This window comes from Calidris pugnax, unplaced genomic scaffold (genome assembly GCF_001431845.1).
Source record: "Calidris pugnax isolate Ruff unplaced genomic scaffold, ASM143184v1 scaffold4, whole genome shotgun sequence".
In the NCBI taxonomy this organism is placed as follows: domain Eukaryota; kingdom Metazoa; phylum Chordata; class Aves; order Charadriiformes; family Scolopacidae; genus Calidris; species Calidris pugnax.
In genome coordinates, this window is record NW_015090781.1 from 9,778,103 (window position 1) to 9,805,077 (window position 26,975).

The 26,975-nt window shown below is 36.1% G+C and overlaps 1 protein-coding gene across 1 annotated transcript in view; it reads left to right on the top strand.

Moving 5' to 3' along the window:
- Positions 1–21,442, top strand: part of CCDC172 (coiled-coil domain containing 172) — a 30,898-nt gene extending 9,456 nt beyond the window's left edge. The window contains exons 7-8 of the mRNA XM_014958417.1: positions 20,484–20,571; positions 21,410–21,442. Coding sequence (XP_014813903.1) covers positions 20,484–20,571; positions 21,410–21,442 — 121 coding nt within the window. The remainder of the gene's footprint in view (positions 1–20,483; positions 20,572–21,409) is intronic.
- The last annotated feature ends 5,533 nt before the right edge of the window (positions 21,443–26,975 follow it).

Here is a 26,975-nt window from a genome sequence, read left to right on the forward strand (position 1 = left end):
CATTTCTTGTCTGTTTGCTCAAGTGTGACATTTACATTTTCACTATGAAGAAATGCTTTTCAACAAAAAAATTTTCCAATGCAGAAAACCCTGTCACAGAATTTACCATCCTTTTTCCTATTCTATGGTATACAGGATGAAAATACCTGTGGATATTTAAAAATATTTAATAGACAATGCAAAGGAACTCCTCCGAGAAATCTGGTCAAAAATATTCTCTAACAAAAGTTGTTAAAGAAAACACATTTGTTACCATCACGGATTTTTTCCCTATACATTTCTGAGTTTTTGAGAAAAGTAAATATATATAGTATTGTTTTCCTGAAAACTTTCCATGGAAAAATAAAGTTTTGCAGAGAACCCTGAGCATTTTTTCTGAAAGACAATTTGGTAATTTTTTGCTGAATATTGGCTTTTGAAAGAAAATGATATATCAGCCCTATTATTAACTGTCTTCAACCTCTTACATGGTGTTGAGACACGGCCAAAATTCCCTCAGCATAAAAATTAATTAGCTCACAATTCTGTATACAGTAGCAAAACCTTTGCATTCAACATATACGTAGAAGACATGGTATAAATAATAATAACAGCAGCAATTCTGTAAGACAGTATGTTATAATTCACTCTTTTACATTATTCATCCCATCGTGATATATTACGTTTTGTGATACACGAGGTTGTCAACTTCCTTCTAAATAACATATTTCCCTTGGAGTAGTTTACTGCCATGATGCCACTTAATATTCAAATTGGTGTAATTAGTTTTCTATCACAGGTTTCCTGTGTATACGGTACAGAAGTAGCAATGTTGTATTATTTTAAATCCCCAGCTCTGCCACAGATTATTTTAAATCCCCAGCTCTACCACAAATTGCTATGAGATCATAGGGAAATCATTCAAATCCATGTATTTTTGTCTTTCTGCACAGTGAAATTGACTCACAGCTCTGTGGAATGATCATTTGGTTTTATCTGGGTGGAAAACACAACAGCAGATAAAATATATTAAATTCTGTTAACGACAAATCCAGCAAGTGTAACTTACAACCAATGCAAGAAGGATGATGACATTTTTTTTTATTTCATAAAATCCCTATTTTATGGTCAAGATAAGCTTACATTATTTGATAATGCATGTAGTGCAAAATATGAAGTGCTCCTGCTGCTATAACCAAAAGCAAGTGCTCCTGAAAATGCAATAATACACTGAAGAAATTTTCTTCACATTGAAATATTTTTTAATTTCAGATACTGGACAAAATTTAGGACAGATCTGCCTAAATCATGCTTTTATCTTGTACTTGCTTTTGATCTCATATATACTCAGAAAAGCTCGATGCTTTATGGAGGGAGATAGCGCTGAACAAGTTAACTCAGATGCCAGAAGCAATGTAGCTACGTTACTGCATTTCTGTGTCACCACTAATAGATTTCTGCTTTTCAGCAGAGCCAAGCAGGCATTCCTCATTTGTCTGCTTCTGTATGTCATAGCACTGTGTTCTTCAGAATTATTCCAAACCTTACCAGACTCATACAATTCTATAAACTTTTATTCTATTATTTTTTTTTTAACAAAACCTACTCTTCACTTCTTGGTTTGGACTACTGCATTAAGAGAATGAAAGGGAATTTAAGGTATTGTATTATATAAATAGTGCAGGTACCTCCTAGAGGTACCTGGTCACCCTCCAGGACCTACAAGGTGGTCATCAAGGTGATGAAACCAAGATCTGCACAATGCTGCATACTGGGAGGACAAAAGGCAAAAAGGAGAAGTCAAAATAAGAGGGGTTTAGAATGAATTTAAGGAAAAAAGAACTTAATCATGAGGACAGTACAGCAAAGGAAAAAGTTGCCCAGAGAGGCTGCATAATTTTCATCCTTGAAGGTTTTCAGACAACTGGATAAAGCCCTGAGTAGCCTGGTCTGACCTTGTAGCTGACCCTGCTTTGAGAAGGACACTGGGCTAGATGACCTCCTGACATCTCTTCCAGCCTGAATTATCCAATGAACCAATTATCACTGTGGGTCGCACAAGGGGAATAAAACAACCCATAGATCAACACATATGCACTGGCTTCTGCCTACACTGCTCAGAGGCGGCATTATTTGCAACAAACCAGTCATCTCCACACTGCCCAGCATCTGATGAGATCATATCCTCTCCAGTCTCTTTGTAGTGTCTCTGTGTCATTTAGATATAACATCACATATATGCACATATTCTCCATTCAAGATGCATTAAATACTAGAAGGACGTATGTCCGGCTCAGCAGAGTGGTGGACAAATGGTTCAAGATGACAGTATTTAGCATGTGTGTTACATACCCTGTGATGTGCCACAGGAGCATTTGAAGGACCAGAGCTGCTGCAGCAGAGCACATACTGATGCACTCCATGCCAACAGTCTCTCTGGAGCAGATTCTCGAGTGAACCACCCTGGCTGCTCCCCTGGGTGCCCACTGAGGGGAATCTGAGAATAAAGAAGCATTCATGCAGGATCAGTGAGGAAAACTCAAGTACCAGGCACCTGGGGTGAACCAGGAAGCCCTGCTGATGGTCTACAGACACCTTTGCCACTAGCGAAGGACTTTTTGCAGCCAAAGTGCCAATCAATGCAATCTTACATATATTAGTGTATATCTTAATAGAAGTCAGATTTTGTCCTGTTAAAATCAATATGACTGAAGCTATAGCGTTGGAGAAACAACCCTTTTTAGCCTAACATGATAAGCTTTCCCCACCATGTAGCATCTATTGCAAGAACAGAGTTTCAGTTTTTACTGAAAATCATATTTAGTATATATAGAAAGAGGAATATTTTGACACAAAACATGGATCAAAACCACATATTTTCTTCTATGAAAGAATTAAAAAATTCTATTCTTTTTTTACGGAGTAGGAAACCACACCACTCTTTAAATGGTAAAAATGCCAGTGTTTTTAATGCTTCCTTAGAACAAATGTGAGAGACAGTCAGCATCAATAACCTGATATATGTAGCTCCCAGACCACCCTGTAAGTCTGTTATTGTATCACATAACTAGTCCCAGCTTAAAAATCAATAGCAAAAGGAGCTGGCAAGGCAAGAATCTTCATTACAATTAAGTATATATCTTAAAGTAAATTGCATTTCAGCTGAAGAGTGTAGCCAGCTAATTCAAATTACAGCAATTCATCTTTGATCTGAGAAAAATGCCCTACACCATGTCTGCAGTTTCATAAAATTTCTCCCAAATCCATCAAAGAATTATAAAAGGTCATGAGAAGCACACACCGGTAATTCCAACAGCTGTTGCTGCTGCAGTTATAGGCTTGTTCTGATACATATCAGACACAGAAAGCTAACCAAAATATTAATGTTTAACACACTTCCAGTTATGGATAAGACACTGTACCCTATTCCTCAAAGTAGGCATCCTGAAAATGGTACGTCTCATGATACAGGTGCATAATTCAGAGAAATACTTAAGAAAAGAGGGCTTTTTTTCAGAAAAGATCTGCAGTAAAATCAAAAGCCTTATTTTAATTATCCATTCTGCCAATGCCAACCTCAGACACAAAACAGCTGGAAAGAACTTTGGCATCAGCTCTCATCACATTTCCCTGGCAGGTCGCAAGTGGCATCACTTAAGTGGAACAATACAGGAGTCAAGCAGAGACTGACTGATACCAGTAAATTCCTAGCTATATCATTTCACTATTATATTCATTGTAATTACTTACTACATTAATTATTTATCTCCTTTCACATTTTAATTTTAAATTTATCTGTTACCTTATGCAAAGCAACCCAGGAATAATTTTAATTAAAGTTTATTTAGACTAAGAACAGACAGTTTCTGCCTAAAATTGAAAATATTTCTCACACTATTCTAAAGGTAGACTAAGGGTAAAATATGTCTTTGAAACCTGAATTTCTGTTCTACCTCAGAAAAGCAGTAGCAGAAGGGAAATGCATGAAGTCAGCTTACTTTTTAAATAGTTCAAGGCTTTATATACTTGCCTAATTCCTAAAAATATAGTACCGCTTCTTATACTTTATAATACGGAAAAAGAAACTCCATTACCAAAACTAGGAAGGAAAAAATGATGCTTTCTTTCATACAAATCTTACAGGAAATATGTTCATTAGAGCTGAACGAATGTTTCACACTGGCAGCGTACTGCCTGAGGCCATGCGTGGTCTGGTGGTTTAAAAAAAAGAATAATTTGCAATTTAATTTTATGTTAAATTTTATAATCAGGAAATATCAATCTCTGGAGTAATATATGTGGTTCAAAATGAGTTTTTTAATGACAATCTGCTCATCGATTTTTTAAGCTTTTCTTTTTAATAGAGGTGCCCAGTGGAACTATTATAGTTTGAATTATGTTAAAATAGGTTTCTATTATAAATTGCAGTATGGATTTACAAAAAGTAAATCAAGTCTGACCAATGGTATCTTTCTTTGATAAGACAACTGATTGGTTAGTCAAAGAAAATGCAAATGCCACCCATCTAGATGTTAGCAAAGTATTTGATGTTATCCCACATAGCAAACTACTAGTTAACTTAAGGAACACAAATTAGAAATTTCAATTGAATAAGAAAATTACTAATAGTAACAACAGTAATAGGTCTGAAAAAAGAAAATTTGGGGCTGGAAGAAAGTAACTACAGCCACCGCTAGTCTTGCTTAATGTTTTAAATAATGACTTTGGAATAGAAAGTACTTTAAGACAATAGTGTAACACTATTGTAATTGAAACACTCTAGACGTTGTACAGTGAAGTAACTAAAAAAGAAGAGGAATGTAATTATATACTGTGCAAGTTTATGTACAACTAAGGACTTCAATAATAGGCACCTGGAAGCAAAGGCCTAGCATACTGTGCAATCAAAAAACAAGCGTAAACACCAAAAGTAAATATAGCTGTGGAAAAGACATAAGTAAGAGATATTTTCAACAAAAACCAGAAGGGTGTAAGAATACTGCATACAAATCTCTCACCTACTTTTCAAGAAAGGTGCATTCAACCTGGAAGATGAGCAGAGAGTGGAGAGCCCATAATGCAGAAGAAAACAAGGACATTTCTAAATCCTCTCTAGCTCTGAGAAAATTATATAGTTCACATGAAGCAAAGCAGTAGAGTATAGAGATGCTAATTTCAGCAACACAGTAGCCATATTAACGCATCCAGAGATCTAGTTTTCCCTGTACAATAGAGAAATCAAGATATTTGAACTAGAAGAATCATCGACCCATATTTATTTTCCCTGCCTTTCAGCAGGAATCTTATTGACCCCTAGAAACGTATTGCAGTTTTGATGTCTCTGATGCTTGAAAAGTTTTTCTTTCCTATGTAACTAGTTCTTACAGCTCCTGTGGAAAGTAGTCCATTTAACTTTGGTTTGCTGTCTGCACAAAAGCAAATCTAATCCTAAATGTGCGTAATGAAACTAGGCTTGTATTCTGCAGAGGAATCATAGAATCCATTAGGTTGGAAAAGACCTTTAAGACTGAGCACAACTGTTAACCTAGCACTGCCAAGTCCACCACTAAACCATCTCCCGAAGCCTCCACATCTCCACATCTTTTAAATACCTCCAGGGATGGTGATGCATCCACTTCCCTGGGCAGCCTGTTCCAATGCTTGACAACCCTTTAGGTGAAGAAATTTTTCCTAATATCCAATTTACACCTCCTCTGACACAACTTGTCCTATGGCTTGTTACTTGGGAGAAGAGACCGACCCCAACCCCTCTACAACCTCCTTTCAGGTAGTCGTAGAGAGTGATGAGGTCTCCCCTCAGCCTGGGGAAGCCTCTAACATTATACAGATCTTTATACTAATTTCAACAAAAAGTTAAACTGAAAACTGCCGGCACAAGTCTGTAACATAATGTAGTGATTTTTAAAATGTTTTATTATTAAGAATATATCCTTCACTTTTTCAGGGAAAAAAAAAAGGTTAAAGCAGCAGAGAAAATGATAGAGGTGTAGATTATTTTCATGTTCTCATAAATCAGGAAAAGTAAATCTAATACATTTATACTATAACTTTACAGATAAACAACAACAGTGTGTTTCAGTCTGCCTGCCTAGCTTAACAAAGGCTTTCTTTTATTTTCAACTGAACATTCAATTTTCTCTTTCTTTTTTTCAGACAGATGTAAAGAGAAAAATGACTGAAGAGGAAGACAATTTTACTAGAGAAGTAACAGAGTTTAATAATGAGTATGGACTAACAAGTAATAGAGATCTTCTGATTAAAAAAAAAGTAAAGACTGAAATAAATGATTTAGAGAATGAGGCAGCTCTGTTGAAAAATGGTAAGTCTTATATTAAACTATTTTATCTTGGATTACCAGAGCATGAATAAAAATCAGTAAAAAATAGCTGTGCAAAACAATCATTTTAATTCTATTCCCTTGCTGTCTGGAACTTCCTCTTCATACTAAACTGAGAGAGTGCAGCCTGACATACCACATCACACAAGCACAATTAAAGCCTCTTCTGTTCCCTGGCCTTTTCAGTCCTTTTATTATGAGCACTATGGGGAGAAGAAGCAGACCTGCAGAAGTGGCTCCCAATGTCTAACGTCAACCAGCACAAAGGTGCACTGTTGCACTGTCTTTGCAAAGATTATAATCACCTGTGGTGGAGCTATGTAAATTTCCTTAACTTCAAAAGCATTATATGCACAGGTATCTTGTAGGACTGATCCTTTATTGCCACCACATAACTTTGTCTTTGAGTTAAGATACAGAATATGAGATTTCTCAGAACAGAGAGTCAGACTGGAACACAATCTTTCAGTGAGGAAATAGGAGTCATCAGGGATCACAAGCTGAACATGAGCCAATGACATCAGAATGCTGACACCATACTGAGACATAAATGTAATTCTGACCCTTAAGACATGCAAAATAATCCTTCACTCTACTTAAAGCAGTTAAGCTCTTAGCTGGAGTACTGTGCATCTGGTTTTCAATGTTGCACTTCAAGAAAAATGTGGACTAGCTGGAGAGAATCCACATGCACCCAGTGAGTGATCAGAGATCCAGAGAACATGAGAAGGAAAAGAATTAAAGAATTGGGACTATTTAACATATCGAAGAGAAGACTGATGGTAGATGGATATCAGTCTTCAAATCGCTAAAGGATACTGCAAAAAAGAAATTAATATATTCTCCATACCTGCAGTAAACTGAATAAAACCAAGCATACACCACAATAAGAGTCTGACTGACTGTTCAGAAATCTCTCTCAGAACAGTGAACTACTGAAACACTCCAATACCAAATGAATTAGGAGTCTCCCCTACCAAAGGTCTTTAGGAAAAGGTTAGACAAGCATCTGTCAGAAATCACAGAGGTACAGCCAATCCTGCCTTCAGGAGGAGGAATGCTCAATGTTCCTCCTGGTCCTTTCTAGTCTCGTGATTCTATGATTCATCAAGTGCCAGCACTTTAAATTCCCAATATCTGGTGTAAAGGTACTGAAATAAGACTATCTGTTTAAGTGTACTTGGTGGTGACTTCTTTCCATATTTCCTGTGTCTCTGATTCTGAAATAAAGCTTTAATTTGGTAGCACCTGTTACTTTTGTTGATTAATTTTTATGTATGCAAAGAGATCTGATCAGCCAAATGGACTCTTACAGGTTAGATGAGTAGGACATGAAACGTGACTAACACTCTGCTCTGGGTTTAGTTGCTGTCTTGATACCATCCTTTTAAATTGCACCTTTTTTGAAGTATAACTTCTCTGTCTTTCTGACTGCTACAGTACTGAGCATCCTGACAACACTAAAGAGAAAAGTTTAAGTAATTCATAACAAGGAAATTATGTGAGGACCTCCAGTTGTCAGGGAAACAATCACAATTAATTCCAGATGCTGTCAACGGTCAGGTTCAAATGTCCATAACACTAAACACAACAAGTTCTTTTTGGTCCTGCTGAGAGGTATTTGTTCACCACCTACTCAATAAGTCATCTTCCTTTATAGCTCAAGTAACTCTAAAGCAAAATATTTATAATTCATTTTATGCCCAATCAACAAAATACGTCAAACATCTTAATAACATTAAAAAAATATTTTCTTTCACAGTTATGGACACATTATATGACATGTAATTTCCTGTGAACTGGGTTTTATATGACCGATTTTAGTTTTATATTTGAGGTTCTTTTTGACTAGCTGAAGATTGGTAGAAGTTATGAAAATTTAAGATATCATGAAGACTAAAACTGCAATGCATTTTAATTTAAATGGTTTTTTTTTCCCCTTAGAAATGGAGTCAATGGAACATAAAAATGTTCAGTTAAATGCACTGCAGCTGCAGAAGAGTGAATTAAAGCAGGATTTATTTACCCTCCAAAGTGAGCTCAAAGGTATGCCTGATAATCACTTGTTATGATAATTATTTGCGTCTTGACAAATGCTTCTGAAAAATCTTTTCTGTCAAGTTATTTTTCTCAAGAAAAAGATCTCATAGAAACAAGATTTTAGTATATTTTTACATTATGTAATACATCATTTTAAACATGGCTATAAGAAATATTATGGATGTCTATAAGGTTTATTTTAAATATCAGCGTTACTGACATCTACAGATTTGCTGAATCATAACTTATAAATATGAAAAGGGAAGTTTTAGTTTCCCTGGTACTTAAATGGAGAACTTAGTGTTTCAAAGTAAACTAGAATCAACATAAATATTGTTTAAAACTCATTAACCTATAATGAATGAATGTCATTAAAATCTAAATGTTTAACAAGCAACATGGCTTGTAGATAATAAAGATTAATAAAGACAGACTTGGCCTAGGTGTAAATCTCCGAGTTGAAAATTCAACTGTCATCTCTTTATGGACATTTGTGTATGAAAGTACACATTTCATGTATGAAAGTCTGTGCATAAAAAAAAGAAGTCTACACACAAAGCTGTGTTGAATACACAGGAAACCCTATGAAAGAAACAACTAAAAAGAGACAGAAGGAACTAAAAAAGGTTCTGTGTCAAAGGGGGTCACAAGCCATAGAGATGATTTTGAAATTTGGATTAAAAAAAGTAATCTTTAAGTGTTTTAGTAACTTTTTTTACAATGTGTAAATAATTTGTCACAGTAAGAGAGCCAGAAAAGACCGGCCATAAATATGGTCATAACTTGTATGGAAAAGGAATGAAGGAATGACATTTTCTACAAGATTTCAATATGCATACCAATTACAATAATAAAATAATTCATGTTATTACTCAGATGCCCTTACCCTACAAACAGTTTCATGAAGAAATATTAGAAAAGATAAATTTAGAAAATGTAAGAAGTCTTCAAATATGGATGATTAATCTGCATTTAGAAGGTAATTGTTATTTTATGTTTAGATCTTGAGAAAGTAATCAGAGAGGCTGAAAGAATGACAAAAGATTTGGAAGCAGAAAAAGTCCAAGTCAGTAAAAAGCCTCAGACTGATCCTGAATGTTTAAGGTGAGAGTCTCATGCTAATAAGTTCTTAAATTTAATTTTAGGTCTGTAACTGCAGACCGGTCCTGGTGGTAATGATTATTTTACCTTTCCTGTACAATATTCATTTGAAATCAGAAGAATAATTCATTTTTATTACAGAACGCGAATTCCTGTGGTTTATTACAGACTTTCACCTTTATATGCATATTCCAGTGAACCAAAAATTGAAAGTGTTTGCAAGTCAGTCAAACTTTGAGGAAGAGCAGGAGACTGCTCCTTAGGTGGAAAGCTAATTCTTAAGTTTTCATAAAAATAGCAGTGGCACACAGAATATTGATGAACTACCCAGTGCTCTTCATACTTCTGCTGACAGCTCTACAACCTTCCCCAGAGCCCGATTCAATGGAACAGATTGGCCACAATAACCTCCTTGGGTCACGTGGGCCTTGTGGTGAAGCTACTACACGTAGATTTGTTTCCCCTATGAACCCTGCCATTAGTTTGCCTCCTAGTCAAGCTAGTTCAGAACAAAATTTAGAAGTTTTAACCAAGACAGAAGACCTTGCATAATCTCCCTTAATAGTGAATATTACTTCCCAGGAACTGAGTGGTAATGATTCATTTCTTGTCTGTTTGCTCAAGTGTGACATTTACATTTTCACTATGAAGAAATGCTTTTCAACAAAAAAATTTTCCAATGCAGAAAACCCTGTCACAGAATTTACCATCCTTTTTCCTATTCTATGGTATACAGGATGAAAATACCTGTGGATATTTAAAAATATTTAATAGACAATGCAAAGGAACTCCTCCGAGAAATCTGGTCAAAAATATTCTCTAACAAAAGTTGTTAAAGAAAACACATTTGTTACCATCACGGATTTTTTCCCTATACATTTCTGAGTTTTTGAGAAAAGTAAATATATATAGTATTGTTTTCCTGAAAACTTTCCATGGAAAAATAAAGTTTTGCAGAGAACCCTGAGCATTTTTTCTGAAAGACAATTTGGTAATTTTTTGCTGAATATTGGCTTTTGAAAGAAAATGATATATCAGCCCTATTATTAACTGTCTTCAACCTCTTACATGGTGTTGAGACACGGCCAAAATTCCCTCAGCATAAAAATTAATTAGCTCACAATTCTGTATACAGTAGCAAAACCTTTGCATTCAACATATACGTAGAAGACATGGTATAAATAATAATAACAGCAGCAATTCTGTAAGACAGTATGTTATAATTCACTCTTTTACATTATTCATCCCATCGTGATATATTACGTTTTGTGATACACGAGGTTGTCAACTTCCTTCTAAATAACATATTTCCCTTGGAGTAGTTTACTGCCATGATGCCACTTAATATTCAAATTGGTGTAATTAGTTTTCTATCACAGGTTTCCTGTGTATACGGTACAGAAGTAGCAATGTTGTATTATTTTAAATCCCCAGCTCTGCCACAGATTATTTTAAATCCCCAGCTCTACCACAAATTGCTATGAGATCATAGGGAAATCATTCAAATCCATGTATTTTTGTCTTTCTGCACAGTGAAATTGACTCACAGCTCTGTGGAATGATCATTTGGTTTTATCTGGGTGGAAAACACAACAGCAGATAAAATATATTAAATTCTGTTAACGACAAATCCAGCAAGTGTAACTTACAACCAATGCAAGAAGGATGATGACATTTTTTTTTATTTCATAAAATCCCTATTTTATGGTCAAGATAAGCTTACATTATTTGATAATGCATGTAGTGCAAAATATGAAGTGCTCCTGCTGCTATAACCAAAAGCAAGTGCTCCTGAAAATGCAATAATACACTGAAGAAATTTTCTTCACATTGAAATATTTTTTAATTTCAGATACTGGACAAAATTTAGGACAGATCTGCCTAAATCATGCTTTTATCTTGTACTTGCTTTTGATCTCATATATACTCAGAAAAGCTCGATGCTTTATGGAGGGAGATAGCGCTGAACAAGTTAACTCAGATGCCAGAAGCAATGTAGCTACGTTACTGCATTTCTGTGTCACCACTAATAGATTTCTGCTTTTCAGCAGAGCCAAGCAGGCATTCCTCATTTGTCTGCTTCTGTATGTCATAGCACTGTGTTCTTCAGAATTATTCCAAACCTTACCAGACTCATACAATTCTATAAACTTTTATTCTATTATTTTTTTTTTAACAAAACCTACTCTTCACTTCTTGGTTTGGACTACTGCATTAAGAGAATGAAAGGGAATTTAAGGTATTGTATTATATAAATAGTGCAGGTACCTCCTAGAGGTACCTGGTCACCCTCCAGGACCTACAAGGTGGTCATCAAGGTGATGAAACCAAGATCTGCACAATGCTGCATACTGGGAGGACAAAAGGCAAAAAGGAGAAGTCAAAATAAGAGGGGTTTAGAATGAATTTAAGGAAAAAAGAACTTAATCATGAGGACAGTACAGCAAAGGAAAAAGTTGCCCAGAGAGGCTGCATAATTTTCATCCTTGAAGGTTTTCAGACAACTGGATAAAGCCCTGAGTAGCCTGGTCTGACCTTGTAGCTGACCCTGCTTTGAGAAGGACACTGGGCTAGATGACCTCCTGACATCTCTTCCAGCCTGAATTATCCAATGAACCAATTATCACTGTGGGTCGCACAAGGGGAATAAAACAACCCATAGATCAACACATATGCACTGGCTTCTGCCTACACTGCTCAGAGGCGGCATTATTTGCAACAAACCAGTCATCTCCACACTGCCCAGCATCTGATGAGATCATATCCTCTCCGGTCTCTTTGTAGTGTCTCTGTGTCATTTAGATATAACATCACATATATGCACATATTCTCCATTCAAGATGCATTAAATACTAGAAGGACGTATGTCCGGCTCAGCAGAGTGGTGGACAAATGGTTCAAGATGACAATATTTAGCATGTGTGTTACATACCCTGTGATGTGCCACAGGAGCATTTGAAGGACCAGAGCTGCTGCAGCAGAGCACATACTGATGCACTCCATGCCAACAGTCTCTCTGGAGCAGATTCTCGAGTGAACCACCCTGGCTGCTCCCCTGGGTGCCCACTGAGGGGAATCTGAGAATAAAGAAGCATTCATGCAGGATCAGTGAGGAAAACTCAAGTACCAGGCACCTGGGGTGAACCAGGAAGCCCTGCTGATGGTCTACAGACACCTTTGCCACTAGCGAAGGACTTTTTGCAGCCAAAGTGCCAATCAATGCAATCTTACATATATTAGTGTATATCTTAATAGAAGTCAGATTTTGTCCTGTTAAAATCAATATGACTGAAGCTATAGCGTTGGAGAAACAACCCTTTTTAGCCTAACATGATAAGCTTTCCCCACCATGTAGCATCTATTGCAAGAACAGAGTTTCAGTTTTTACTGAAAATCATATTTAGTATATATAGAAAGAGGAATATTTTGACACAAAACATGGATCAAAACCACATATTTTCTTCTATGAAAGAATTAAAAAATTCTATTCTTTTTTTACGGAGTAGGAAACCACACCACTCTTTAAATGGTAAAAATGCCAGTGTTTTTAATGCTTCCTTAGAACAAATGTGAGAGACAGTCAGCATCAATAACCTGATATATGTAGCTCCCAGACCACCCTGTAAGTCTGTTATTGTATCACATAACTAGTCCCAGCTTAAAAATCAATAGCAAAAGGAGCTGGCAAGGCAAGAATCTTCATTACAATTAAGTATATATCTTAAAGTAAATTGCATTTCAGCTGAAGAGTGTAGCCAGCTAATTCAAATTACAGCAATTCATCTTTGATCTGAGAAAAATGCCCTACACCATGTCTGCAGTTTCATAAAATTTCTCCCAAATCCATCAAAGAATTATAAAAGGTCATGAGAAGCACACACCGGTAATTCCAACAGCTGTTGCTGCTGCAGTTATAGGCTTGTTCTGATACATATCAGACACAGAAAGCTAACCAAAATATTAATGTTTAACACACTTCCAGTTATGGATAAGACACTGTACCCTATTCCTCAAAGTAGGCATCCTGAAAATGGTACGTCTCATGATACAGGTGCATAATTCAGAGAAATACTTAAGAAAAGAGGGCTTTTTTTCAGAAAAGATCTGCAGTAAAATCAAAAGCCTTATTTTAATTATCCATTCTGCCAATGCCAACCTCAGACACAAAACAGCTGGAAAGAACTTTGGCATCAGCTCTCATCACATTTCCCTGGCAGGTCGCAAGTGGCATCACTTAAGTGGAACAATACAGGAGTCAAGCAGAGACTGACTGATACCAGTAAATTCCTAGCTATATCATTTCACTATTATATTCATTGTAATTACTTACAACATTAATTATTTATCTCCTTTCACATTTTAATTTTAAATTTATCTGTTACCTTATGCAAAGCAACCCAGGAATAATTTTAATTAAAGTTTATTTAGACTAAGAACAGACAGTTTCTGCCTAAAATTGAAAATATTTCTCACACTATTCTAAAGGTAGACTAAGGGTAAAATATGTCTTTGAAACCTGAATTTCTGTTCTACCTCAGAAAAGCAGTAGCAGAAGGGAAATGCATGAAGTCAGCTTACTTTTTAAATAGTTCAAGGCTTTATATACTTGCCTAATTCCTAAAAATATAGTACCGCTTCTTATACTTTATAATACGGAAAAAGAAACTCCATTACCAAAACTAGGAAGGAAAAAATGATGCTTTCTTTCATACAAATCTTACAGGAAATATGTTCATTAGAGCTGAACGAATGTTTCACACTGGCAGCGTACTGCCTGAGGCCATGCGTGGTCTGGTGGTTTAAAAAAAAGAATAATTTGCAATTTAATTTTATGTTAAATTTTATAATCAGGAAATATCAATCTCTGGAGTAATATATGTGGTTCAAAATGAGTTTTTTAATGACAATCTGCTCATCGATTTTTTAAGCTTTTCTTTTTAATAGAGGTGCCCAGTGGAACTATTATAGTTTGAATTATGTTAAAATAGGTTTCTATTATAAATTGCAGTATGGATTTACAAAAAGTAAATCAAGTCTGACCAATGGTATCTTTCTTTGATAAGACAACTGATTGGTTAGTCAAAGAAAATGCAAATGCCACCCATCTAGATGTTAGCAAAGTATTTGATGTTATCCCACATAGCAAACTACTAGTTAACTTAAGGAACACAAATTAGAAATTTCAATTGAATAAGAAAATTACTAATAGTAACAACAGTAATAGGTCTGAAAAAAGAAAATTTGGGGCTGGAAGAAAGTAACTACAGCCACCGCTAGTCTTGCTTAATGTTTTAAATAATGACTTTGGAATAGAAAGTACTTTAAGACAATAGTGTAACACTATTGTAATTGAAACACTCTAGACGTTGTACAGTGAAGTAACTAAAAAAGAAGAGGAATGTAATTATATACTGTGCAAGTTTATGTACAACTAAGGACTTCAATAATAGGCACCTGGAAGCAAAGGCCTAGCATACTGTGCAATCAAAAAACAAGCGTAAACACCAAAAGTAAATATAGCTGTGGAAAAGACATAAGTAAGAGATATTTTCAACAAAAACCAGAAGGGTGTAAGAATACTGCATACAAATCTCTCACCTACTTTTCAAGAAAGGTGCATTCAACCTGGAAGATGAGCAGAGAGTGGAGAGCCCATAATGCAGAAGAAAACAAGGACATTTCTAAATCCTCTCTAGCTCTGAGAAAATTATATAGTTCACATGAAGCAAAGCAGTAGAGTATAGAGATGCTAATTTCAGCAACACAGTAGCCATATTAACGCATCCAGAGATCTAGTTTTCCCTGTACAATAGAGAAATCAAGATATTTGAACTAGAAGAATCATCGACCCATATTTATTTTCCCTGCCTTTCAGCAGGAATCTTATTGACCCCTAGAAACGTATTGCAGTTTTGATGTCTCTGATGCTTGAAAAGTTTTTCTTTCCTATGTAACTAGTTCTTACAGCTCCTGTGGAAAGTAGTCCATTTAACTTTGGTTTGCTGTCTGCACAAAAGCAAATCTAATCCTAAATGTGCAGTTTAATTCAGTGTGCCTTAAGCTTTCCATGCTTATTCATCTATAATAATATACTCCTTAAAGATGTCTTGTGATGTTTTATGTATTTGGGGAACATACATTAAAAAAAAAAAAAACAAAACCAAAACCAACACACTTTTCAAGACCTATAACTACTTCTATAAATACTTGCCTGATAGCATTCACAAAACGCAAGCTTTAATCAATGATAATTATGTATTTTACAATCAGCATTTGATCCAGAACAGTAAAAGCTGAAATTTTCTTATTTTAACTAAGGTATTTCTATTTATTTTAATTTGCATTTAATTCCCATAATTATGTACCCTAGTACCCCTTTGCCTTTCATGTTTCATCTTCTTGCTAGCGTTTATAATTATTACTAGTTCACTTTCTTAATTTTTATTCTATTTCTACTCCATCAAGCACATACTTTTATAATTTATTTGTTCAACTCAGGTGCTTGATTTTATATTTTGAGGTACTGAATTCCATTCAGGACTTATTTTGTCCCTTCCTCAATCAATAGATAATAGTCTGAAATTTATTGACTTCTTTGGCTGTATCAATAGCATTTTGTGTTTAGTAGTGTCAGCAGAGTGTAGAAACCCAGCAAAATCTTGCTCTTGCTATAGAAACATAGGCATTAATTCAGTACTGAGCTGAGGCTGAATAACCCCAACACGTTAGCTCTGCTTCGGCTTGAGACAATAAACTGAAGACTTCTATACTTTTCTCCAATCTCAGTAAAGTTTTACAACCTTGATAACCGTTTCTCCTGACCTTTATGATAAAATGCAGGAAAATCAACACACATGCTCTCAAGTTTACATATAACTTCTTAGGGAACTTTGTTTTGTACCATAAATTCTATGCCCTGTATATCAGCATCAAGCCATTCCGTTTTATAATACACTCTAATGTTGTTCCTTGTATTTATGGTTAAAAAATAAAATGGCAGTCATAAACAAGGCAAAGACAAGAAGGAAAATAAGAAAAAATGCTTTACTTGCCTCAGCAAAACCTAACCAAGAGACAGTCTGCTCTTTCTGCTATTCCAACAATAACCAGGTAGAGGCTTCCATCCCCACTTTAAAAAAAAAAAAAAAAAAAAGGCTCTAAAAACACATATTCCCCCTGCCTTCTGCACAAACTATTTCTTGTTTGAGAACTCTTTGCATACAATTATTTCTGGAATGCAATTTTGGGCTACTGAAGTCTTTATCCGGTAACATGAATCTGTGGATGATTTTTGGAGAAATGTGTTTGACAATAACATTATTTTCATCATAGGTCAATTCATAATACCAGCATGTATTGATTTGACAATTATTTTTCCTATTTGCCTTCTGCATATACAGCTGAAATTCAAGAAGAGTGCGTATCAACCACAAATGCCAATGACATTTAATAGCTGTGCTCATTTCAAAGCTGCAAAATCGATCATCTTCAGTGATCTCCTCCTTCTTCATCTCTTTGTCGCTTCTGGCATTCAAGAGTAATGGAAAATGGACCACTGATAGCAGACCTCAGTCTAGGGCAAGCTGGCATCCCAAAAATTGCTGAGGCTGTTGTCCCTTCTGCTTGATTTAAGGCTGGGTTTTGCTATTGCTTTTGCTCTTGAATGTTTTTCAAAGGAACAGTCAAGCCTCCTTTCACAAATATGGCATTGCAACTCCAGCTGCTCATTAGAGCCCATTGCTTGTGATGCTGCACCTTACCAACACAATGTTAATTGGCACAATGACTTTTCTGAAAGATATATTTTTTTATCATCAAAGGGAGCAAAATGCTAAAAATAAGATAAAAACAAAGGACAGAGATAGCCAAATGTTAGCATGATTTTTCAGATTACTGCTTTTTTTTTTTTAAGAGGTTTACTTTTTATCATAGTCGTAAGGAGGGTATAATTGTCTTATTAATCCTTGGTCTGGCAAAAGGAACGTCTCTTTATGTTTCCGAAGGTGACAGAAAACCTGCCCTCCATCTAGACAGTATAGTTGCATGAATAATTGGTTTGCACATTCTATCTGATAGTGGAAAGATGAATATGAATATAGTGCTTATCTCAAATGTAAAATGAAAAAGCTAAATCTGCTTCCAGGTTAAGCATTTTTTTTTAATAGTTCCATTGTCTCACATTCCTTCTGGTAAAACTTCATCATTTATTCAGTAACTCAGGCGTCTCCGATGCATTAATTGTGGAGACTGTAACCTAACAGACAGCCCTTGTTTTCTGAGTGTAATATTCCTGGCACATACTGTAATTATCTAGCTTCTAAATAAGAAAGAAGGAAGACCTGAAAGCAGAATCAATTGATTAATGTAAAAATTAAACACCACATTTGAATGAATGTCTTTTATCACCGCTACCCCATGCTATGTAAGGAGTTGTGCTGTCACCACATCTAAAAGTTTTATAAAATATTCTAAATAAAATTTTAAAATCCATACGCAAAACATTACAGTTTCAAAGCACATCATCAATAGTAATTAATTCACAATCCCAAGACACAGATAAGCAACTTTTACTGCTTATCTTCTAGTTGTTCTCTCCTTAGAGTACACCTAACATGGACTGGTATCATTCTCAGCTGACAACTAGCCAACAGACTGTGCATCGCTTTTACAGTGTGGAAGACAATGAGAGAGCATTTTCTCTAAGATTAACAGACATGTCTCTTTCTAAAATAAATTAGGCAAAGTAGAGCTTTTGTTTGTCTTAAATAAATTAGGGTTCTAATATCACGCTAACAGAGAACACGTAGAGAAAAGAAATAAGGCAAAGCACTGAAGTTAAACTGATTTAATCAAGATCAGAAGCTGATCTTAGACCTTGAAATGAACTCTTCTCAATGAAAATGGTCTGTAAGCAAACAATGTACTACAGTACAGTGAATATTTAATTTCTTAAAGTGTAGTTCAAAATTTCCTTTTGTTTGAACACTTGTATGTATTATGAATGCAGGAGAAATACTTCTGAAAGAAGAGGCATTTACTCCTGTGTAATACAAACACACAGACCTCATACTGTTTCCATATTGATGGTCAGATATTTACATTTTCCATAGGAACAGCAAAACCAACTTACTGTCCAGTCTTATGCTACTGTTCTAATGCCACATGGTGACTAAGTTATTCCTCACATATGAAGCTATATTTTTACTTTTAATAAAGCCATTTTCTTGTGTGGAAAACAAACTCTATCTTCAGTAGGACAGCTAAAGTGGTGCATTTTCTACAGATAAATAATTTGCTCCCTACTGTAGTATATGAAAGAAAAAATGGTTGCTACCTCCTCTTTCAACTTCAGAATAAACAGGGTCCTGCTTTGATGCATCAGTTTACCTATTTAATGAGAAGCAGAATATATAATTTTCCTCCTTTTTCACTCTGTCTTTGTGTCCCAGAATATTCACATTGTTTGCTGAAACTGTATTAAGGGTAAGCAACTTCTGCTTTCTCATTGTGCTTTTCTTTTGACAGCCATGGAAAGACTCAGTATAATCTCATCACCTTGTATTTATCAGACCACTAAAAGCTCTGGCATAGATTCCTCTTGGCCTTCCGAGTATTAATTTAAACCACTACAGCCATTGATGTGCAAAATTCAGGTGTCATCTTTTAGCAGGACTAATGTCTTACACATTTCCCAACACTGATATTTCCCTTGGAAAGCCTTTTTCTATAGAGGGTTATTTTCCAATTAAACTACGTTTTTCTGGTTCTCAAAACTCCAAACTTGTGAGCTTGGTTTGTAGACAGTGTTAGGTAAAGTCTATTCTTTTGCCTTTTTTCATTCTGTGGAAACATTTGTAGAGAAGCTACAGTGAATTCATTCAGGAGCTGCAACAGTTGAGTATCCTGTTGCTGAAGTTTGTTTTGTCAATTGTTTCCATACTTTTAGCAAAAATTAGCCAAGAACTGTTTGTAAAACCTGCTTTGTGCCTCAAAGAGACAAAAGAAGGTTCTATCCCTACAGCCATTGCCGCTATGACTATCTCCACCCATTTAGGAAAACCAAACCACACAACAGCCATTGCCTCCACCCATTTAGGAAAACCAAACCACACACTGCAATTTTCTTTTGCTGACCACTTCCTGTGGATCCAGGGGTAGCTCCCTGCATGGCGCTGGCTCCATGCTGATTTCCTAACAGATTTCAATGTTAAGCTACCAATATTTTACATTACAAATAGTTTTAAATTATATTTTTTACAGATACTTGCTACTAGTGCCATTGGGGATATCATATAATCTTGAAAAAAATGGTCAATGCTTTTTTGAATGCAAAAATGACTATGTTAAAATTAGTATTTATCATAGAGAAGTTGGAGAATTCCTGGCTGAGACTATTGGGCAACAGTCTGTAAGTGCTGAGGAGTAACAGGAGCAGTGAGGAGAGAACAGCAGCCCCAGCAAAGGGTCTGTGGAGGGGTACGGAGCAGTGACCGCAGGGGAATGGCCACACAGGGTCAGGCAGAGGACATGTCCAAGCCAAGAGTCTGTCTCCACCAGCAGCTACAAGCAGATACCCAGGGAAAGTAAGAACAGTGACATATGGTACTTCCCAAGTATCAACATTCAAATTCACATGTTTAAATAAGGAAAATGATGACTAATGAGGCCATAAATCTTTCACAGTTTATGAAAACAACATGGTCCAGAAATTTGTCTAACAAAGTACTTAGTCAAGATATACTTTGTAAAAACCCAAACTATCATTTTCTGAAGTTCCTCATGTTGCCATCCCATCTGCCAGGGCTGAATGAAACCCAGAGATATTTCAGGAGAGCAGCATATCTATGCCAATTACAAAACCAGCAAACTTAAATCCTGATCATGTAAATAGATCAATGAGGGTTTTCTCACATAAATCAAATTGACAATTGGGACCAAAGCTGGAAAAAGTAGTTACTGAAGCAACAGTTCTCTTATCCGAAAATTTATTTGTTTTCGGACACAGGCTTAAGAAAGAATTGGAAAATTGCAAAGATGATGATTGGGAAAGTATCTGTGAGACTCTTCGAACAGAAATTGAAATTCTGCAAATGGTATGCCATTTTCATTATGTATTTTAAGTGCTTGATAATTTTAGTTTTAAAGGTGTAATTTAAGATGATTAGGAGCAGTTTTAGATAAGCATTTTTTATACTATGGAGACAGCGAAACATCCTTGCATTGCAGGTGCACTTCAATTCTCATTTGTTTTAGCCTATTATTTCCAAATGTCCAGGAATATAATTTCTCAGGGAAAAGGAAAGCATAGAAAAGAATTTAAAAAATACATTTTTAGCACAAGAAAGACCTATTTGGGGACTAGTACTAATCATTAGTTTCTTGAAAGATGCAAAAGATTATGCATTTAGGAGCTAAATTAATCTTTATCTCCAGCTGTCAGTTAAATGGAAGATGGGAATATGGAGAAATAGGACTATAATAGCATGCTTTTATGTAGTATTTTATTTTGTCCAATCACAAATTCTTTACAAAAACTTATTAAAATGTGTTTTTTCTCTAAATGTCAATTTCTTGATTGTCAGTCTTTGTAACAATAGAAAGATAAAAAATATTTTGAAGTCCCATTTTTGGAAACAAAGGGCTTTTAAAAGTTCATTTCAGAGCCCCTGAATGGGCTGTATGACGCTGCAGCTGCCACTAGCATCAGTAGCACAATAACAGCCGTGGGAAATTCCTGTTACTCACTTTTATGATCAGGTTCAAATTTCTGTTGGAGGAATGTAACTTATTTGTACTTTATCCCTTAATTTTATCATGCTTGTCAAACTTTAGAAACAAAAATACCCAGCTCGTTTAAAAATGTCTCTGTAAAGAATGCACTTGAACTCATTAGATTTCATTTTCTACAATTCAATTCTTTCTCTTTTCCAGAATCTATCACAAAAAAAGTCTTCAGACAAGTGAATATGTGGTATATGATATGGAGTGTCACAGAAGTTAGTCTTCTTAAAACCTTTCTGCTCAGGCTCTATTGGTTTGCTTCTATTTTTTCTTTTTTTGTTTGATTAAACCACAGTTTGTATCTCCCTTTACTTTTCATTAAAATAAAAGTTTATTCATTTTAAAAAAGTGGTGCGGGTTTTGTGTTTTATCCTCAAGTTCAAGAGCTATCCATCTTCAGTTTGCTCTTTGTTGCCCATGGACCACTACACTTACAGCTGAATTCCTGTATTACCAGCTCTGTTCACTATGGACTATTTTTCAGAATGAACACTCTCCTATTTTTACAACAGTGATGTCTTATTTGAGAGGAAGACTGCTATTACCATTAACAAACACTTAACAGGAGCTACAGCTCTTTAGTTTATATCTTGACAATGCAGTTCTGTAACAAGCTCTCTCCAGCTCAACTCCAGCAATACTGCGTGACAGCCCAGAGAAGTTTCCAAATCTACTGCTCGGTAGATGCCTCCACTGATGGTAAGCCAGTCCATTACTAAGCACTTGTCTTCTGATCACATCAGAAGCCTTCGTTTCTTCCTCTACCGCACTCCACAAAATACCGAGTACAGTAATACAGAGCTTCAGCACGTGACAACAAAGTTAAAACCATATCCTAGTGGAAAAGTCCACATTTCTAGAGAATTAGTGAAGAATTTCCATTGAATAAGGAACCCTGCTCATTCAAGCACGCAGGATGTATAGCTGCTACAGCAGTTCCCAACCCCACTGTAAGAAATGACATTATGATTCAGGTGCTCACAACAGGACCATGTAAAAACGTTGACTCTGCTCAGCCACAGCCCACTCTGTGGCCATTGTCTCACCACGTCCAACCACGGGTGGAGATAATTCTCAATCTGCTTCCCACATGGAGGACGGGATGGATAATTGTTCTTCACTAGTTTTTGCACACCCAGAGCTCTCCAAGCTACAGAGTGTGTCTGTCACACATAAAACTGCAAAAGATGTTTTATTAAGAAGGGAGGAATAAATCGCTTTTGGAAGCTGACCAAATTCTGCCTGCGATGGAGAAAGTTTTTTCCTCTTGGGATTCAGCTGCAGTTTGAAGTCTGGCAAGGTTTGATCTGCAGCACTGGTATAAAAGAGCATTCTGATCCACTGGGCTAACTAGGATAATTCCAAGAGGCTGGAATTATCATTCTTAATAACCAGTGCTGTTGGAGCTGGCATCCTTATAAGGGCTTTTTTTTGTCTCTTCCCTAAGACAGATCCTCTTAGGATGTGCTTAACTTTAAACAACTTAGTCCCTCCGACTTCTGTGGGACCATCTGATTCTTTTAAAGTTGGGCAACTGCTGCTGTGAGCTTTGATCAAATCCAGGGCAGATTGCAAAGCGCTGCAGTTGCATATCAGAGTGTCTACAGACAGCTAAAGCAGTGCTGTCTCTGGGTTTCAATGCTGGAAACAGACACAAATTTGGGATTTACTAGGATGGCTGAGTTTATTCTGATAATTTTGTTCATTTAAGGGAGCTTGCTTATGCTAAGTGTATTGGTTAATCAGCCAGGAAAAACGTATTTTTGAACTTTGGGTTTATCCACTCACAGTTGCTTTTATTTACAAGAATCCTTGCATCTCTTTTGCAATGGACTCATATTTATATAGTTGTTTGGTCCATCTGGATTAAATACTCAATTATGACAGAACTCATGGGTTTATAGCAGCATTCTACATATACATTTTAGGTAAGCAGAATGAGTAATAGCATCCAATAAGTATTAATAAATAATATAAATTAATGTCCTTATGTCACCTGAAAAAAAAATCTGGGGAAAAGAGATATATGGTAAGGCCTTTTCAGAGATACTTCAGATTCCAAGAAACTCAATGCAACTTCAGTTTTTTTTGGGGGGGAGGGGGTTGGTTGGTTTCTTTGTTGAGGGGTGTGTGTTTTGTTTTTAATAGCTGTGAAGGTCTAAGTTCTTGATTATTGTAGAATTGCAGCATAAATATAGCGAAATTCGTAATAACCCAAATGGCTAAAGCTCTCAGAATCGATATAACAGCAAAACAAGAATAAACCTCACCAAAAAAAGTGAAACAGAAATCAATACAAATCCTGTTGGGCTAAAAAAAATCCCTCCACAGCTCTGAAAAAAATATAATGCCAGATTAAACCAGCTGTTGCAGAGTGAATGTAAAACATACTAATTTCTCCAAGTATAAAAATACATTTGTCACCCCTGTCTAATGTAATTTGGGACCAATAAAGTATTTCTGTTTGGAGGACTCAAACTAAAAATTAACCAAAAGTTTGTGTTTTGTGGATTTTCTTTAAAACTCTCAAACCAGGGCTGAATAATCTTTTCAATAATGAGTATAAGAACAAAATCTTTTGTCATGTTTAATAAAGATGTTAAAGAAGAGAACACTGCCAAATTGCCATGAAAATGCAGAGTTGTTACGAATCAATAGTTTCACAGGTGACATACTAAAAAAAATTTTTTTTAAAGGATAGATTATATATTATATACCTTACATATGAGAGTCTAATCGAACCTCTGAGGCTGGAGGAAGTAGTTGTGCCTTGGGAAAAGTCACTGAACTTTAAAAAAGATTACCAGCCGGGGTGAGTTAGGTCTGACCACAGAGGCCCAAAAAAGAAGGTCTGTTAAATCCTGAATCTACAAGATTATGGGTTTATAAATCAGCCTTAATGAGTTTGGAGGTAGAGGAAGGACAAGCCAAGGTCAGGATCGGGGAGGTATACTAAGCCAAAGTCACGGTCAGAGGCCATGCTGAGGAGCAGAAGACCCAAGAACCTCAATAGCCAACAAGCAGGCAGGCAGAACACAAACCACAGTGAAGATGAGGCTTATTTGTCAAGCCAGGAATAGCTACAACTGGGAGAAGAAAAAAGAAAAAAAAGGACTCAAAATGCAATTATTTTGTTTCTTAGAAAAAGGACTTGAGTGACCACATTTTTATGTTATTTTACTATTAACAGCCAATTCAAAGAGTACCACAAAAAACCCTACAATATCTGACCACAGAATAAAATTACTTAGCTAATATAACAGTACCCACACAAATTATCTCTAAGCGGTTGACATAAATATGATTGAATTGGCGATAGTGCCAAATTAATTTTATAAAATGAAGAAGAGCAAGAAAAAACGACTAAGTCACACCAAAACAAAAAAAAAAAGGACCTGTAACTGAATGACAGCCTGAGTCACTGAAAAAATTCATACGTGTGACACAGAGGGCAACATACCACTTGAGGTCACGCATCCCCGTTCAGCTGATCTAGCTTGTGTGGTCCTCACCCACAGAGGCAACTGACAGTCTCCAGCTGCAGGGCTGGTTCTCTACATAGAGCTTGACAGTTTGGCAGTTGACTAATCCAAAAAGAATTAGACCTCAAGGGAAAGGAATATTTGTTTTTAAAGCCTGTGACTGAATTACTTACATAGATCAAACATGGATAGGAAAAGTACCTACAAGGCCAAGCCCTGGCACAAAGGTGTGGTGGGAACCTGAGGGCACAGATCCTGGGAGAATGATCACAAGGGAAGACCAGGAAGAGAAGAGGTGTTCCAGCACTGTCTCCCTGGCTAAGGCTGCCATGACTGACCACCACCACCACCACCTGTACCAGATCCTCCTTGTCCTTCAAAAAGAAAAGGAGTACAGCTTTTGGATTTGCCATTCACTGCATTTCTGCTGCAGATTCAATCAAATGTAGCATTAGATCTTACTATATTGAACCTGTGCTGCATCAAAAGAAGCATGGCCAGCCCCACCTTCAAACTCCCATCATTCTCACTATGTCTGCTAGGATTTCTCAGCCCCTCAGCCAAATGACTTGAACAATTATTCATTTGGTGGATTTTGGGGGCTAAATTTAACAAGTTTCTAGTTTGTCAGGTGTTTTTTACATTCTATATAATAGAACAGAATCTATCTATCTATATTTTTATACAAGGCAGCTGTTAATAGCTCTTTGTGTAGCAAAGCATCTATATTCTGGGCTGAAAACCAATTATATTTAGTAACACCTTCATCTGCAGAAGGACAGTTCTCACCTGGCTCACTGGTAAACCTCCTAAAGCCCAAACTGTCAAAAACACTTACAGACTTTGAGTTCTAATTAGGGGACATGCGAGCTCTGATTTTCTGAAGAGCCACACTCAAGACACATCCATACGCTCACAGTCACCTCTGGTCACCCTGCTGACACATGGAGGGTTTGAATGCCTTCTCAGCAAGAGATTCTCATCCACAGAAAGCTTATATTTAATTTCTTTTTTGACTAAAATTGCATCAGATAGTACTACATGGCTTTCAATTTTAAAACACTAGATATGTTACACTTAACTATATACTTTCTGAATTTCTTCAACCAGACCTATAACCTAATTGCCAGATGTTACCAGTTCCACCACTCACAGTCGCTCCCACCAGCACAAATCTGTCAGCCTGAAGAGCAGAGGAGTTTAAAAATGTCTGTGGAAATGCGAAGTGGGAGCAAAGTCCTTTCTTCCCACTTAATGTCTTGAGTATTTAAAGACAACATCTACTTTTTTGGAAGGAACAGCTCTACAGTGAACAATTTTACATATAAATAATTTATCAAATAGATAAAACACCACAAAAGGGTCTTTATAAGTACACAGCATATTTCTTGGGTTTTACTGAAACAAGAATTCCTGTTATTGTGTACTAACAAATTTCCAAGCAGTCCTGATGCCACGTCCTAGTGAGAGAGGAGCCCATAGCCTCTGATTCACTTTAGAATAGAGAATTACTGTAAATTATTCAACTAAATTTACTCCAGCAGGAAGAGAACAAGGTCTTGCCAGCAATCAGACTATGGATTGCAAAGGTGTTCGATTCTGTGTTCTAAGGAGCATTTGATGTAATTTGGTACTGATTAAGTTCCTTTAAACACAGTGGCCAAACGTGTAAGTGCATAAAAATAATTAAGATCATCATAAACTAAACCATGAATGATATATTGTGTACAGTAAACAGAAAAAAGAAAATGCACCCTGTCTAACATCAGGCACTTTTGTCCATTGAATTCTTTATACTATGGTTCATAAATTCCTTTTAGTCTTGATCTAAAAATATGGATAATCAGGCTATCACTCAAAGCGAGAGGGTTTTTAAAGGGATGTTTTAGTGCCATCTAGTGGTTTTTTCATATTAAAAAAATGTTCCCTCATATGACAATCTATATTTCATAATTGTAATCAAAAAACACCTTTTGCAACTGCTATATGCTTAATTTTTCCTCATCTTTTATAGATAACGATGTTGGACACATTACCTTTGAAATATTTCTATTAGCTCTGTCTAAGGACACACTATTTATGTGCAAAAATAGAAAAAATATCACACTGTGTGGGAATAAACTATATTCTGTACAAGGGGGAGGAACCACACTGTGATGCTGAGACCAATAATCCATCCAGGCAAAACCCATCTTTTGGAAAGAACTCAGCTTCAGTTTGAAGACCCCAAGAGG